Source organism: Bombina bombina, chromosome 5 (assembly GCF_027579735.1).
Source record: "Bombina bombina isolate aBomBom1 chromosome 5, aBomBom1.pri, whole genome shotgun sequence".
NCBI lineage: Eukaryota > Metazoa > Chordata > Amphibia > Anura > Bombinatoridae > Bombina > Bombina bombina.
This window is the reverse complement of record NC_069503.1, coordinates 299683783-299700141: the sequence shown is the minus strand read 5'-3', so window position 1 is coordinate 299700141 and position 16359 is coordinate 299683783. Positions and strand designations below refer to the sequence as shown.

General features: G+C 37.9%; 1 protein-coding gene across 3 annotated transcripts in view; it reads left to right on the top strand.

Annotated features, from left to right (window-relative positions):
• The window catches only part of SGCE (sarcoglycan epsilon), a 193345-nt gene that overhangs the window by 77682 nt on the left and 99304 nt on the right, over window positions 1-16359 (top strand). For all 3 annotated transcript variants that reach the window (XM_053714063.1, XM_053714062.1, XM_053714064.1), the window contains exon 5: window positions 8049-8247. In XM_053714063.1, coding sequence (XP_053570038.1) covers window positions 8049-8247 — 199 coding nt within the window. The remainder of the gene's footprint in view (window positions 1-8048; window positions 8248-16359) is intronic.

The window sequence follows — 16359 nt, the reverse complement described above, 5'->3', positions numbered from 1 at the left end:
CAACTTTGTGGTTGAGGTGACTCGGTTCCTCCTCACCCACAATTATTTTGAGTTCATGGGACAGTTCTATCTCCAGAGGCGTGGGACAGCCATGGGAGCAAAGTTTGCCCCATCCTATGCCAACATCTTCATGGGGTGGTGGGAGTTGTCCCACGTCTTTGGGGATCAGAATCCCTTCAGAACAGAGATCATCTGGTATGGTCGCTTTATTGATGATCTACTATTCATCTGGGGAGGAACTGAGTCCCAACTGGGTGAGTTTGTGAGAAATCTGGATAATAATGACTGTGATTTGAGGTTCACGTCTGAGGTACAAGACAGGTGTGTCAATTTTCTAGACATTTCATTTGAGGGTGTAGAAGGTAAAGGGATTTGTACGGAGGTTTTCCGCAAACCCATAGCGGGGAATTCTCTGTTGCACGCCTCTAGCTGTCACCCAAGGAGAGTATTCAGGGGTGTGGCTAAGGGTCAATTTATCCGCCTGAAAAGGAACTGTACTTTTCAGTCTGTGTATGAAAGACAGGCGGATGACTTGACCCTTAGACTAAAGGAGAGGGGATATGATCCCCGTCTAATTATGAAGGCTAGGAAAGATGTAGAGAGAATTCCCAGAGAAACATTATTATCTGGAACCAAAAGGAGAGAGAGAGAGGGGGGCGACCAGGATTTCACCACTAGAGTGTCTTTCATCACTGAGTACTCCAAACAATATGAAGAAGTTTGTGAAATAGTGGGCAAGCATTTTAATCTCTTGCAAGCAGATGATGGACTAGCAGATGTAGTGGAGAGGGGGATCAGATTTGCGTATAAAAAGAACAGGACAATTGGCAACATGGTTGCCCCCACTAAGATTTGGTCAGAGCCTGTTGGGCATAGTGCCTCATCCTGGCTGACATCTGTGGGGTTTTTTAGATGCCACCATCACACGTGTGTTGCCTGTGAAAAGGTTGTGGTAGGGGATGTATTTAAATCCTCAGTGACGGGTGAGAGCTACAGGATTAGATATTGTCTAAACTGCAGACAAACTTATATAGTGTACTTGATCACATGTAGTGTGTGTTCTCTGCAATATGTTGGGCTCTCGACGAGGGAGGCCCGAACCCGTATAAAGGAGCATTTGTCAGATACCAGGATGGGGTCTAAGACTACCCCCCTGGTGAGACACTTTGTCGAGACACACAACAAGTCAGCGAGGTCCTTTGTATGGAGCATCATTGACAAAGTTCCCCCGAAACGTGGCCAGGGAAATAGAGTGAACAAGCTTGGTGAAAGAGAGGCCTTCTGGATCTTCAAGTTGAAGACGAGGATTCCAGGGGGCCTCAACTCAGAATTTGATTTGATCAACTTCTGGTCACGGGCTTAGGTGTGTATATATGTATACATTTACAATTTACACTATTGAGGTCATCTATTTATTTAGCTACTCATGTATCTTTTGATCTCTTTTGAACCTTGTGTTGAGGTTTTTTGTTATCTTGGAATTGATCCAGCTGGTTTGATTCCTTAATTTAAAAGATCTATGTCCATTTATTTTTTATATATATTTTTTTGTTTATTTGATGTATGGGATCAACTGGTTTTGTTTATTTGTTTATGGGTTTGTTCCTGTATATATTCAATTTATTTGATTGACATTGACATCGGCCTGGAGTATAGTATAAGGTTGGGATTGTGATCCTCTAAATCCCAATTTTTATATTTATATTTATATTGATTTTCAATCTTATTGACATCATTAGATCAGTTTATGTGATTATACTAGGTGTGATTAGTGTGTCATGAACCACTTTTTGGATTTGGGGATATTAGCAGTGTTACCTCGACATGGATTTATTGGATTATGTGCCTGTGTTGGGGGTACTTTATATCTGTCTTTTGGCCCCCAGCGCGACACCTAGTCATAGACATGTCTGTGTATGTATTTACAACTGTTTAATATTTAAAATCTTATGATCTTTGTTTGGCGAATGGGTTTAGTTCGGGGTTTAAGACTAACAAATTCCTTTATTGACCTCCATGATTGTATGTATATATATACAGATAAACTTACTTGAACATAAAGGATGTGACCAGATCATTAATTTATGTATAATATTTGGATAAATAAGGTAGCCTGTTTCAGTGTTTATTTGCTTGTATGCATCTTTACATCAGAGGTATGCTGTGTGTTTTTCCACCAGCCTGTAATGTGTTGCTCCAATTCTTTGGTAATTTGGTATTTTGGTCTAAGTGGTTTGCTTCATATCGTCTAATGTTACACAGTGGGGTGGCGCGTGTTTACTTGTTTATTTATTTACCTATTTTCCTGTGATGATGACGTGGATCCCAGGGGTGTAACCTATGTAAGGGATAGGCGTTTGTTTACGCTTTGCTGACTAGCCAATCAGAGCTGTCCTGTCACGGAACAGTGACGCCGGACCCCGTTCAACTGTGTAGAAGTACGGTTCCGGTGACGAGATGGGGTCGCGCGGTCGATTTGTGCTTTGCACATCTGATCCTCTTATCCCCATCTGTAGCGGGCGCTGTTCATTCGCGAACTAATTTGGTTACATTTGCTAAAGCAGTATTAGGAGCGCTCAGTGATGATAAGTACTGGGATAATTAGAATTGTGTTCAGGATTGTTACTATTATCTATGTTCCAAGCTTTTGTCTGTAAATACATTGTCTATTATTACATTTGCTGACAGCTAGTGAACTGGATTGGGTAGGGGGAGGTGGGTGTGCGTGTGTCTGAATATGTTACTGATTGGTTAATTGGCTGGAGGGTGTGTAACTCCAACTCCAATCAGTCTAGAAGCTAAGTATTTTAAACTTTTGTTTGATCACTTGTGTTTTAAGAGGCTATGAGTAAGGCTCACGCCGAAACGCGTTAGCCGCTGTTCTGTCATTTAGCTCATTCTTTTTCATGCACTTTCATCTCTGTATTGGGTTTATTATCATTTTAAGAGGGACGTTTCCCTGAATATTTTTTCTGCTATATCTTTTTGTACCCTGTTCATGTTTCTCTATTAAACTATTGTGCAACGGCCATCCCCAGGTGCTCCTGTGTTCTCTTATGTGTATAACTTTAAGGTACCTTCATTCGTTGTTAGTCCGTCGGCAGAAGAGGATGCTCTGCATCGGATGTCTTGAAGATGGACACGCTCCGCGCCGGATGGATGAAGATAGAAGATGCCGTCTGGATGAAGACTTTTGCCCGTCTGGAGGACCACTTCGCCTGGCTTGGATGAAGACTTCTCCCGGCTTCGTTGAGGACTTCGGCCCGGCTTGGATGAAGACGTCTTCGGGTAAGTCGATCTTCAGGAGGTTAGTGTTTTTTTTTAAGGGTGTATTGGGTGGGTTTTATTTTTAGGTCAGGGACTTTGGGTGGCAAAAGAGCTAACTGCCCTTTTAAGGGCAATGCCCTTCCAAATGGGGAGCTTAGTTTTTTTTAGATAGTATTTTATTTGGGGGGTTGGTTGTGTTGGTGGTGGTTTTTACTGTTGGGGGGTTGTTTGTATTTTTTTTTACAGGTAAAAGAGCTGATTACTTTGGGGCAATGCCCCGCAAAAGGCCCTTTTAAGGGCTATTGGTAGTTTAGTTTAGGCTAGGGGTTTTTTTATTTTGGGGGGCTTTTTTATTTTAATAGGTCTATTAGATTAGGTGTAATTAGTTTAAATATCTGTAATTTGTTTATTATTTTCTGTAATTTAAGGGGGGGTTGTACTTTAGCAAATTTAATTTAATTTAGCTAATTGTATGTAATTAATTTAATTGTATTTAATTTAGTAAATGTATTTAATTATAGTGTAGTGTTAGCTGTTATTGTAACTTAGGTTAGGTTTTATTTTACAGGTACTTTTGTATTTATCTTAGCTAGGTAGTTATTAAATAGTTAGGGGTTATTTTATAGGTAAGTATTTGGTTTTAAATAGGAATAATTTAGTTAATGATAGGAATATTTATTTAGATTTATTTAAATTATATTTAAATTAGTGGGTTTTAGGTTTAGGGTTAGATTTAGGTTTAGGGGTTAATAACTTTAATATAGTGGCGGCGACGTTGGGGGCGGCAGATTAGGGGTTAATAAATATAATGTTGGTGTCGGCAACATTGGGGAAGGCAGATTAGGGGGTAATAAATATAATGTAGGTGTCGGCGACATTGGGGAAGGCAGATTAGGGGTTAATAAATATAATGTACATGTAAGCGACATTGTGGAATGCAGATTAGGGGTTAATAAATAGTATGTAGGTGTCGGCGATGTTGTGGGCAGCAGATTAGGGGTTAATACATATAATGTAGGTGGCGGCGGTGTCCGGAGCGGCAGATTAGGGGTTAATAATATAATGCAGGTGTCGGCGATGTCGGGGGTGGCAGAATAGGGGTTAATAAGTGTAAGATTAGGGGTGTTTAGACTTCGGGTTCATATTAGGGTGTTAGGTGTACACATAACTTTTATTTCCCCATAGGAATCAATGGGGCTGCGTTAGTGAGTTTTACACTGCTTTTTTGCAGGTGTTAGACTTTTTTCAGCCGGCTCTCCCCGTTGATTCCTATGGGGAAATCGTGCACGAGCACGTTACACAAGCTCACCTCTGACTTAATCAGCTCTGGTATTGGAGTGCAGTAATGACCAAAATTTTGCTCAACGCTCACTTCTTGTCTTTTAACGACGGGTTTCTGTAAACTCGTAATACCAGCGCTGCATGTAAGTGAGCGGTGAGGGAAAGCTGCTCGTTAGTACCACACAGCCTCTAACGCAAAACTCGTAATCTAGGTGAATGTTTGCAGACAATATCCTACTATTCTTTAGTAATATAGATTAATCTACACCACAGTTATTACATCTTATTGAAATATTCAGCTCTATTTCAGGTTAAAAAATCAATATGGGTAAATCCGAATTGTTAAGGATTATTAAATCAGACCATGAAATCTTACATCCTTTTAAGGAAGTCGAACACATTAAATATCTGGGTATTTTTTAAGTAGAAACCCATCATTATCGTATCAATTTAATTTCCCCAGGTGTTTCAATAAATTTTACCCCAGGTGTTTCAATGAATTTTAAGAGAAATTTAACAATTGTGCCAATTTACCGATGATTAAAGCGATACTTTTCCCTAAATTATTATATCTATTACAAAATGTACCTCTGATTTTACTTAGACAAGATATACTCTTCTTGTAAAAAATATTCTCAAATTTTGTATGGCAAGGTAAAAAAGTGAGGGTTTCCCTTAAAAAAATTCTCATTGCCCAAAGCCAATGGAGGTATGTCGTTCCCTAACATAAAATTATATAATTATGCCGCATTAGCCAAAATCCTTTCTTTCTATTGAATCTCAGCTGATACCTCCATTTTCCCTCAAAACAATTATTCACATCCCCTCCCCAAAACTACCATCTATCGTGGATCAAATGTATACATTCAAATCTATAATATTAGCATGGCAAAAGATTTGCATGGAGCTAAATATCAATTTTCAAAGGTCAGGGTTCCTACCCATTTTGGGTAATCCAGACTTCACCCCAGGGTTATCATACAGGATATTTAATAAGTGGGCTGAACATGGACTTAGAAACAAAAGAGATATCTGTCTAGGTGAGACACTAACAGTAAAGACTTTTACAGATTTGACTTCAGAATTTAATTTACAGAGAGTATCTTTTTTACCTCAAGGCGCGGCACCGTATATCAGCGTTAAGGCTGGAAACCGGTAATGATTCTACAGTGAGTTGTCTTGAAGAAGCAATCAAAATATATCAGGAAGGAAATACTCTATTACCTATGTATATAATATTTTCTATTAAATTCTATGGGGAATCCCATATTGGGTATTTGGTAGGGAAAAGGAACAAGAGCCTGTCAAATATAAATAGCGAAACTATATCACAAAGGGTTAGGTTAGTGGAACTCTAGTTTCTATAAATTGGAGAGAATCTCATTTTAAACTTATGAATAAGATATAAATCACACATTTTAAAATTATAAAATGGTTCAAGAAAAAAAGAGAATTGCCTGAAATGTAATGCAGAAATAACAGACGAGATACACTGTTTTTGGAGCTGCCCTAAAATCTTACAATTCTGGAAAAAGGTGAATTTCTGACTAAATTAAATAAATGGAATCAATCTCAGACTATCGCCAGTACATATATTCTTTTTACTCAGACACTCAGCTGAGAATCCCAACTATAAATTAATCAATACCTTAATTATGATAGGGAGAAATATGATCCTGAAAAACTGGAAAACTAGCCACAAACCTAAATTTGGGGAGTACACTTATATGGATTATGGAACAATTTAAGTTAAAAACCCCTAGCGAGCCTCAAACCTAAAGGTTTTTCTCTAAATGGGTCAAGCTAATTTTCACCTTACCCCTAGAGACACAATTACAATTTGATTTGATATTCAAGACCTCCAGGTGGCTTATTCATCGAATTGAAACAGAACAGCTACCTTCATCTTGGAATCTAGAATAACTTTCCCCATTCCTACTCCCCTCCCCTAATCTCTTCTCCCCCCCCTTCCCCCCCATTCCCCTACCTTTTGCTTTTATTTGTTTTTTGTTTTGTGCCCCCCTCCTGATAGGCTGACCACTCTGAGATAAGAGTGGAGAGTCTAAAAAAGACCTGGAACTAGTTACATATAAATAGCCGAAATGGTGGGTTCTTTCCTTCCCCCTCAGGGATTTTGACTACACTGTTTTTTCTACAACAAATGTTTTTGTGTGCCCCCTTCTGATAGGCCGACTACTCTGCATCAAGAGTGGAAAGCCTATAAAGACCCAGAATAAGTTCTAGATAAATAGTCGAGATTGCGGGTCTTATCCTTCCCCCAGGATTTATGACGTTATGTTTTTTTTCTATCAAATGCCTCCTGATTATTATTAGCATTGAAGTCAACAAGGTCTTCGTGTGTATTCTTTTTTTTTCTCTTCTCTTTTTGTATTTACAACCGTGATTTAACCGTTAAGACAGTATCATTTGGTTTTGTGTAAAGATGTTTTTTCTTAGTTAAACATGTCCAGGAAAACAGGATTTGATCTCTCTACACACAAAGAAAGATGCAACCATTGCACATGATCATAACATCCTTTTGTCCCCCCGCCACAGACCACATACTTGCCTCATTCTGGTCTTCCTGATGCACCAGGTTACTGACAGTGCTGCTGCCATTGCTGGGAATCTGTATGTTTGTCTTCATGTCACATGATGATGGAATTGTGACATAGGGAATATATGGGCAAAAGAAAAGATTTACACATCTCTGATGTGTAAAAAATTTACTTTAATGTCCTTTTAATTTTACTTTTATGTGGGAAAGACATAGATACATGATTATGAATATTTGAATGAATGATATTTTTACCATCTTCCTGTTTGTTACATTTGTGTAAGGGAGATTACAGAGAAGGGGTTAGAGAGTATGGGTGCAATAAAAGATAAAGCTCTGTCAAAGCCCTTTTTAGTCCCTAAAGCCTATCTAGTTTCACCAATTCCTAATCTCACTAGGAATAGGAAGGATATGCATGTTCACTAAAATTAATGAATGTTGGTCAAATCTGTTCATAATAAGGGTATTTTGAGTGACTTGAAAATAAATTAACTTTGTCTTTATCAAATATTCAAATTTAACATTTAAATGTTCATTGTCATAGACTTGAATGTAAATTTGTGGTAATCAATACTCAAGTAAAATACTTCTTTGAATGCTACAATTAAAAGATCTAATATTACATTCAATACATAGATGATACTATTTTCTCCAGATAATGATTTGGAAAATGAATGTCAAGGGGAACTTTCAAATGATAAAATTTAGACACACCCCAATCACTGTTCTTAAATTTAGCCTTATTCATCAGTCACAAAATGTAAAAGTTGCTAAAGTAAAAAAATAGATTTCTTAGTTTTAGGGAACAGCACATTCACTGAGTTGTTGATTGATAACCAAAATATGTTACCGTTTATTGAGATGCTACACAATGTACTATGGTCAAACTGTTATTGTTGTTGTTTTTTTAAAAGTCATTGTATTTTATGTATTTTAAAAATAGATTTCCCACTACCGTACCAAGCAGAATTCTTCATTAAAAATATGAATGTTGAGGAAATGTTGGCTAGTGAAATTCTAGGAGATTTTCTTGGAGCAGTGAAAAACATCTGGCAACCAGAGCGTCTAAATGCTATTAATATTACTTCAGCACTGGATCGTGGGGGAAGAGTTCCACTTCCAATCAACGACATGAAAGAAGGGTAAGAAAAAATATATACTGGATGGACTATTTAAAACTATTTAACTGGATGGACTATTTAAAACTATTTAAAACATGCACCAATATGATTCTCTGTTCTATTACTGGCATTCTTCACAAACCACTATATCTCCTAATAATGCTACTAACGAAAGAACAGATTTTAGTGTTTGTAAGCAGGCATAAACATGTCTAATATGCATTCAATGTAACGTGTAACTGATAGCTTAGGTCCCACTACAGATGGTGCCTAGCAAGGACCTAATTCTGTTGACCTAAGACCATTTACTGCTGGTGCTCTATGCAGTCTCTATAAAATTTACAAGACCTTTCTGTAGTCTTGCAATACATAAACATAACAGGCAAAATAAAAGCAGTTTATGTATATACAGGGAGTGCAGAATTATTAGGCAAATGAGTATTTTGACCACATCATCCTCTTTATGCATGTTGTCTTACTCCAAGCTGTATAGGCTCGAAAGCCTACTACCAATTAAGCATATTAGGTGATGTGCATCTCTGTAATGAGAAGGGCTGTGGTCTAATGACTTTAACACCCTATATCAGGTGTGCATAATTATTAGGGAACTTCCTTTCCTTTGGCAAAATGGGTCAAAAGAAGGACTTGACAGGCTCAGAAAAGTAAAAAATAGTGAGATATCTTGCAGAGGGATGCAGCACTCTTAAAATTGCAAAGCTTCTGAAGCGTGATCATCGAACAATCAAACGTTTCATTCAAAATAGTCAACAGGGTCGCAAGAAGCGTGTGGAAAAACCAAGGCGTAAAATAACTGCCCATGAACTGAGAAAAGTCAAGCGTGCAGCTGCCAAGATGCCACTTGCCACCAGTTTGGCCATATTTCAGAGCTGCAACATCACTGGAGTGCCCAAAAGCACAAGGTGTGCAATACTCAGAGACATGGCCAAGGTAAGAAAGGCTGAAAGACGACCACCACTGAACAAGACACACAAGCTGAAATGTCAAGACTGGGCCAAGAAATATCTCAAGACTGATTTTTCTAAGGTTTTATGGACTGATGAAATGAGAGTGAGTCTTGATGGGCCAGATGGATGGGCCCGTTGCTGGATTGGTAAAGGGCAGAGAGCTCCAGTCTGACTCAGACGCCAGCAAGGTGGATGTGGAGTACTGGTTTGGGCTGGTATCATCAAAGATGAGCTTGTGGGGCCTTTTCGGGTTGAGGATGGAGTCAAGCTCAACTACCAGTCCTACTGCCAGTTTCTGGAAGACACCTTCTTCAAGCAGTGGTACAGGAAGAAGTCTGCATCCTTCAAGAAAAACATGATTTTCATGCAGGACAATGCTCCATCACACGCTTCCAAGTACTCCACAGCGTGGCTGGCAAGAAAGGGTATAAAAGAAGAAAATCTAATGACATGGCCTCCTTGTTCACCTGATATGAACCCCATTGAGAACCTGTGGTCCATCATCAAATGTGAGATTTACAAGGAGGGAAAACAGTACACCTCTCTGAACAGTGTCTGGGAGGCTGTGGTTGCTGCTGCACGCAATGTTGATGGTGAACAGATCAAAACACTGACAGAATCCATGGATGGCAGACTTTTGAGTGTCCTTGCAAAGAAAGGTGGCTATATTGGTCACTGATTTGTTTTTCTTTTGTTTTTGAATGTCAGAAATGTATATTTGTGAATGTTGAGATGTTATATTGGTTTCACTGGTAAAAATAAATAATTGAAATGGGTATATATTTGTTTTTTGTTAAGTTGCCTAATAATTATGCACAGTAATAGTCACCTGCACACACAGATATCCCCCTAAAATAGCTATAACTAAAAACAAACTAAAAACTACTTCCAAAACTATTCAGCTTTGATATTAATGAGTTTTTTGGGTTCATTGAGAACATGGTTGTTGTTCAATAATAAAATTAATCCTCAAAAATACAACTTGCCTAATAATTATGCACTCCCTGTAATTATTTTGCTGAAATTATTTCAGTGACCACTTGCCTCACTTGAAGGAGCCAATCTGGAGTTTTACTGGAGTAGACAAGACTTGCCTCTGTCATTTTATTAGCAAATCATGCATTGTGTTGCAGTATCTTATTTTATCACATCTCATGAGGCCAATAAGGGACACAGCAGGGTAAATTACAAGATAAAGGGGTAAAATAAATAATAAGATAATATTACAAAGATTTTTACTACATATAATTAAAAATGTTAAATTACCATGTAAAATTGTTTTATGTCCCTTTAAACTTCTTCAGATCACTATTCTTGTCTTTAGTTTTTTATACATTGGATCATTTATCTTTTATTTTAAGCTGCTTGAAATAAATGCTGGAAATCGTTAAACATCTTTATCATATTTGTTATATGACATGGGTTTTTCTCATTGGTTTTCTGCATGTGACCATATATCATAACCTTTAGCCTCTTCGTCTTGATCATCATTATTATTATTATTATAATTTATCTGTAGAGCAACAACATATTCAGCAGCCCTAGAACATAAGTGCACTATCTCAGGGTAACTTTACAAAGAGGCATCTATAAAAATAATAAAGCAGTAGAGAGCCTTTCCTGTGAGCTACCAATTGATGCAGGTCACCTTGTAAAAAGTTGATATGCAGGTTGGTTCATGAACTTATCTACCTATCCTTTAAATTCTCAATCCCTGATTCCTCCTTATAATTCCCAACAGACCATTTTATCGCATTTCATTTTCCCCATCAAGAGAAAAAAATTCCAGTATAGGGTCCTTTTCAAATGTGTATCTTAATAATCTGTGAAGCCCTAAAACTCCATGCATCTCCTTCCTGTAATTGACCTTACTAAGTATATGCAACTGTTTTGAACTTTCTGCATTTAAATGTTAAATAATATTTCAAAATATTTTGAAGTCATTTGGGCAGAGTTGTGCAAGCAATGTTAAAAATGCAGCAATATTCACCCATTAACTCTATCAATATTAGCATTCCCATAGCAGTTATAAATGTATTGCCTGGTAAACTTTCATGCAATAAAATTTGGGGATATTACATTGTATTACTCATTTGGATTTCTCTATGATCTGTGAAGCCCTAAAACTCCATGCATCTCCTTCCTGTAATTGACCTTACTAAGTATATGCAACTGTTTTGAACTTTCTGCATTTAAATGTTAAATAATATTTCAAAATATTTTGAAGTCATTTGGGCAGAGTTGTGCAAGCAATGTTAAAAATGCAGCAATATTCACCCATTAACTCTATCAATATTAGCATTCCCATAGCAGTTATAAATGTATTGCCTGGTAAACTTTCATGCAATAAAATTTGGGGATATTACATTGTATTACTCATTTGGATTTCTCTATGATTATTTTAAGCAAAACTATTTGACTAGTCTTGTGTATATAGAATGTTTATATATTAAGAAATATGTATTATTTTCCAAAAGTTTCTATAAAAAAAATTGATGCCAAGCCCTCCATTTATTATATGCAAGTGGACAATGTTCCCAGACAGGGAACCAGTCTTCCTATGTTTTCGGGGAGTGAGGTAGAATTTGCTGCCAGTTAAGATTGCATAAGCGATTGCTTATGCAACTTGCCCCCTTCTCTCTTGGCTGATAGCGAAAATCAACAATGATGAATGAGTCCAGGATCTTTTAAAGGGATGTGAAAACTTTCAAAATTAAGATAGAGCATACAATTTTAAACAACTTTCCAAATCACTTCTATTATCAAATGTGCTTAATTTTCTTGGTATCCTTTATTGAAGGAGCAGTAATTCATTACTGGGAGCTAGCTGAACACATCAGTAAGCCAATGACAAGAGATATATATGTGCAGCCAACAATCAGAAGCTAGCTCCCAGCAAAACAACTTGGAAGCAGCTTTAACTGCAGGCTAACATGAGGGATTCTGTACCCCAAGGGATCTGAAGCTGCATGTATAGATAAATAAAGCTCTTCATGTGAAAAAGATGAGTGAAGCATAGTTAATAATAAGACTGGAATAAATCCATTTGGGCCTTGGTAGATAATAAACAAACACATTCAAGTATTAGTTTTAACAGTTATTATAAAATACCCAGGTGTGAAGGTAACAGATGCTTCCTGTTGAAATACATTGAGTGTGGAATGTCCTGGATTTGAACACCTGTATTAAAATTGACGTTTATTTGTACTTTTCACATTACTTTTTATTGTTTGTATGTTAGTGATATTTTTAGTCAAATAAATCTGCAACCATGTATAAGATTTAACCCCTTGAGTGCTAAAGACGGCTCTGAGCCGTCGCAGAGTTTCCCACTCTGGTGCTAATGACGGCTCAGATCCGTCGCTAGTACTCTCCCACCCTGAGGGAGATCTGGGGGCTCCCACCCACTCCTACCCCGGGCATCGCCTGGGCTTCACGTTATGCGCGGTGACGTCACGCGCAATGACGTGATGACGTCACCGTGTAACTTTATTTAAAGTGAAGGTAAACTTTGATGTATGAAAGCCCGTTTTTTAAAAATACTATTAAAAAACAGGGGTACTTTCATTCATCAAAGTTTACAAAGCAGCCGTTTTGATTAAAAACTTACCTCTCTTCTTTGCACAGCCAGAGCAGCTTCCCTTACCCTGAGATCCTATCTTCACACGTCATCAATGACTAATCCAGCTTCCTCCAATCACAGCTTTACCCCCAGGGTAGTCATTGCCTAAGGCCATGCCGTGATTAGATGAAGCTGGATTAGTCATTGATGACGTGTGAAGAGAGGATTTCCGGGTGGGCGAAGCTGCTCTGGCTGTGAAAAAAACAAAGGTAAGTTTTTAATCAAAATGGCTGCCTTCTAAACTTTGATGAATGAAAGTGCCCCTGTTTTTAATAGTATTTTTAAAAAACGGGCTTTCATTCACCAAAATTGACCTTTACTTTAACATTAACAATGTTAAATATAGGAGCAGGTGGCATGCTGCTTAGAAGCCTTACCTAATCTAAGCAGCTACAGACCCCCAAGACCCACCGTTGGAAAGGTAATCACCTAACCTTTCCAACAGTGTAAGTCTTGGGGATCTGGGGGAAAAAAAAAGTAAAAAAAAAATATTTTAAAAAATTTAAAACAAAAAAAAATCCTAAAAAAGCTTAGCACCAAGGTGGGATAGTGCTTAGCACTCAAAGGGTTAACTATGTGAAATTATACAGAAAGAAAAACAAAGCTTACCAGTTCCTATACAATGTAAAATTATATAATGATTATCTTTTAAAGAGGGGGATAATTTCCTTGACATACAGAGTTGGCCATTAAGACGTTGACAAGCTATGTAATTGTGGTTATGAAATGCTTACAACAACATTTTTCTTCAGCTGTTAACATGGATACAGGAGTGTGGTTATATTACGTATCTATATTTTTACTTTGCTGGTGACTGTAACTATCATTCTCTTTTCAGATATAAAAAGAGCCAGTGACTAATACCTTTTAACGTTGGGTAAAATGTAGTCGTGCTTCAATAAGATCTAAATAAACGGTTGTATAAAATCCAAGTCTATTATTATTGAAGACACAAATTACAAGACTCTGTGACAACATCATAATCAGTTGCTAGAGAATCAGAACATCCAGTGTTTGCAGACTTTCTGGATGTACTTGTAGCAAATGGAGTAAACCAAATATGTATTTCTCATATAAAATTGTATTTATACCATATGTAACCAGTGGCATTTTAGATTATTACACTTAATTTGGAAATATTTCTATAGTGTTTCTCATGTCAATATTTTGTCTAAAGCCTAGTTTCCATTGAGGAGTAAAAGTTTGGAAACTGTTGGTAAAAACATTTATCTCCATTAAAGTCTATGGATACTTTTTATGTTACCACCAGTATCCAACCTTTACCACCTCAATAGAAACAAGGTAGATTTTGCTCCTATTGTATATATATATATAAGAGGAAGGGGCACTAGTGGTCCTAAAACTTCACAAAATAAAGATTATATTATATCTGTAGACCAGTTAGTGCTTATGTCCTTAATGACTATATATATATATATATATATATATATATATATATATATATATATATATATAAAAAGCAAAATGTATGAAGACCAAAAAACTGATTGTTATTTGGGTGTCAGAAAGAAACATGTCAAAGAAATTGAAATGAGAACCTTACGAACATAATAAATGCAGAAGTTATATTAGGTTTACACAGTAAACAAAGTCTGGCATGGTTGTAACATTCCAGTGAATTATGAAAATAAGTATCTTAAAATGAACCTTTGAGACAGTCTTATGCCTAGTTTCCTTTGTCATTGTAAACTATGCAACGAGGTGATAACATAAAACATCGCCATAAACTTTAATGGAGATAATGCACTCTAGCGGAAAAAAAGGTGTGAGTGCCGTATGGCTAGAGTGACAATTGGAGAATAGTTCAAACCGTTAGCTCAAAAAAAATTACTTTTGAAGTGGGCGGCTATAGTGTTGGGTATTTGAATTTTAGCTTTACATTAAAAAGTAACCCCATATAAAATGCTAACATTACGGATCTGTTTATACAAAGAGGAAAGTTTACCATCACTTTAATACTACTTTAACCCCTTAACGACCAAGGACGTGCAGGGTACGTCCTCAGAAAAAAGGCAGTTAACGCCTGAGAACGTACCCTGCACGTCCTCGGTGTGGAAAGCAGCTGGAAGCGATCCTGCTCGCTTCCAGCTGCTTTCCGGTTATTGCAGTGATGCCTCGATATGGAGGCATCCTGCAATAACCTTTTACGGCCATCCGATGCAGAGAGAGCCACTCTGTGGCCCTCTCTGCACCGGACATCGATGGCCGGTATCGTTGGTGGGTGGGAGCCGGTGTGGGTGGTGGGTGGCGGCCATCGATGGCCCTGGTCATGTGGAGCGGGGGCGGGTAAGTCCGGGGGAGCGCTCGGGAGCGCGCACGTGCACGAGGGGGCGGGCGCGTGCACGGGGAGGGAGCGGGTGGGAACGCTACACTACAGAAAAAATGTGGGACATTTAATGTTAAAAAAAAAACCCCTTAGGTGTGATCTAGGTGGTGGGCGGGGGGGGGGATTGAGCTACACAACAGAACAGAAAACAGAAAAACACAACAGAAAAAAAATTAAAAAATTAAAAAAAATAAACATTTGATTGTTCAAACTGGGTACTGGCAGACAGCTGCCAGTACCCAAGATGGCCCCCAATAAGGCTGAGAGGGAGGCTTAGAGAGCTGTTTTGGGGGGGATCAGGGAGGTTGGGGGTTAAGGGGGATCCTAAACACAGCATATGTAAATATGCTGCTTTTTTTTTTTCTTAAAAAAAAAACAAAAAACTTTTATTTTAGTACTGGCAGACTTTCTGCCAGTACTTAAGATGGCGGGGACAATTGTGGGGTGGGGGAGAGAAGGGAGCTGTTTGGGAGGGATCAGGGGGTGGGATGTGTCAGGTGGGAGGCTGATCTCTACACTAAAGCTAAAATTAACCCTGCAAGCTCCCTACAAACTACCTAATTAACCCCTTCACTGCTAGCCATAATACACGTGTGATGCGCAGCAGCATTTAGCGACTTTCTAATTACCAAAAAGCAACGCCAAAGTCATATATGTCTGCTATTTCTGAACAAAGGGCATCCCAGAGAAGCATTTACAACCATTTGTGCCATAATTGCACAAGCTGTTTGTAAATAATTTCAGTGAGAAACCTAAAATTGTGAAAAAATTAACGTTTTTTTTACTTTGATCGCATTTGGCGGTGAAATGGTGGCATGAAATATACCAAAATGGGCCTAGATCAATACTTGGGGTTGTCTACTACACTACACTAAAGCTAAAATTAACCCTAGAAGCTCCCTACATGCTCCCTAATTAACCCCTTCACTGCTGGGCATAATACACGTATTGTGCGCAGTCGCATTTAGCATCCTTCTAATTACCAAAAAGCAAAGCCAAAGCCATATATGTCTGCTATTTCTGAACAAAGGGGATCCCAGAGAAGCATTTACAACCATTTATGCTATAATTGCATAAGTTGTTTGTAAATAATTTCAGTGAGAAACCTAAAGTTTGTGAAAAAAATTGTGAAAAAGTGAACAATTATTTTTATTTGATCGCATTTGGCGGTGAAATAGTGGCATGAAATATACCAAAAT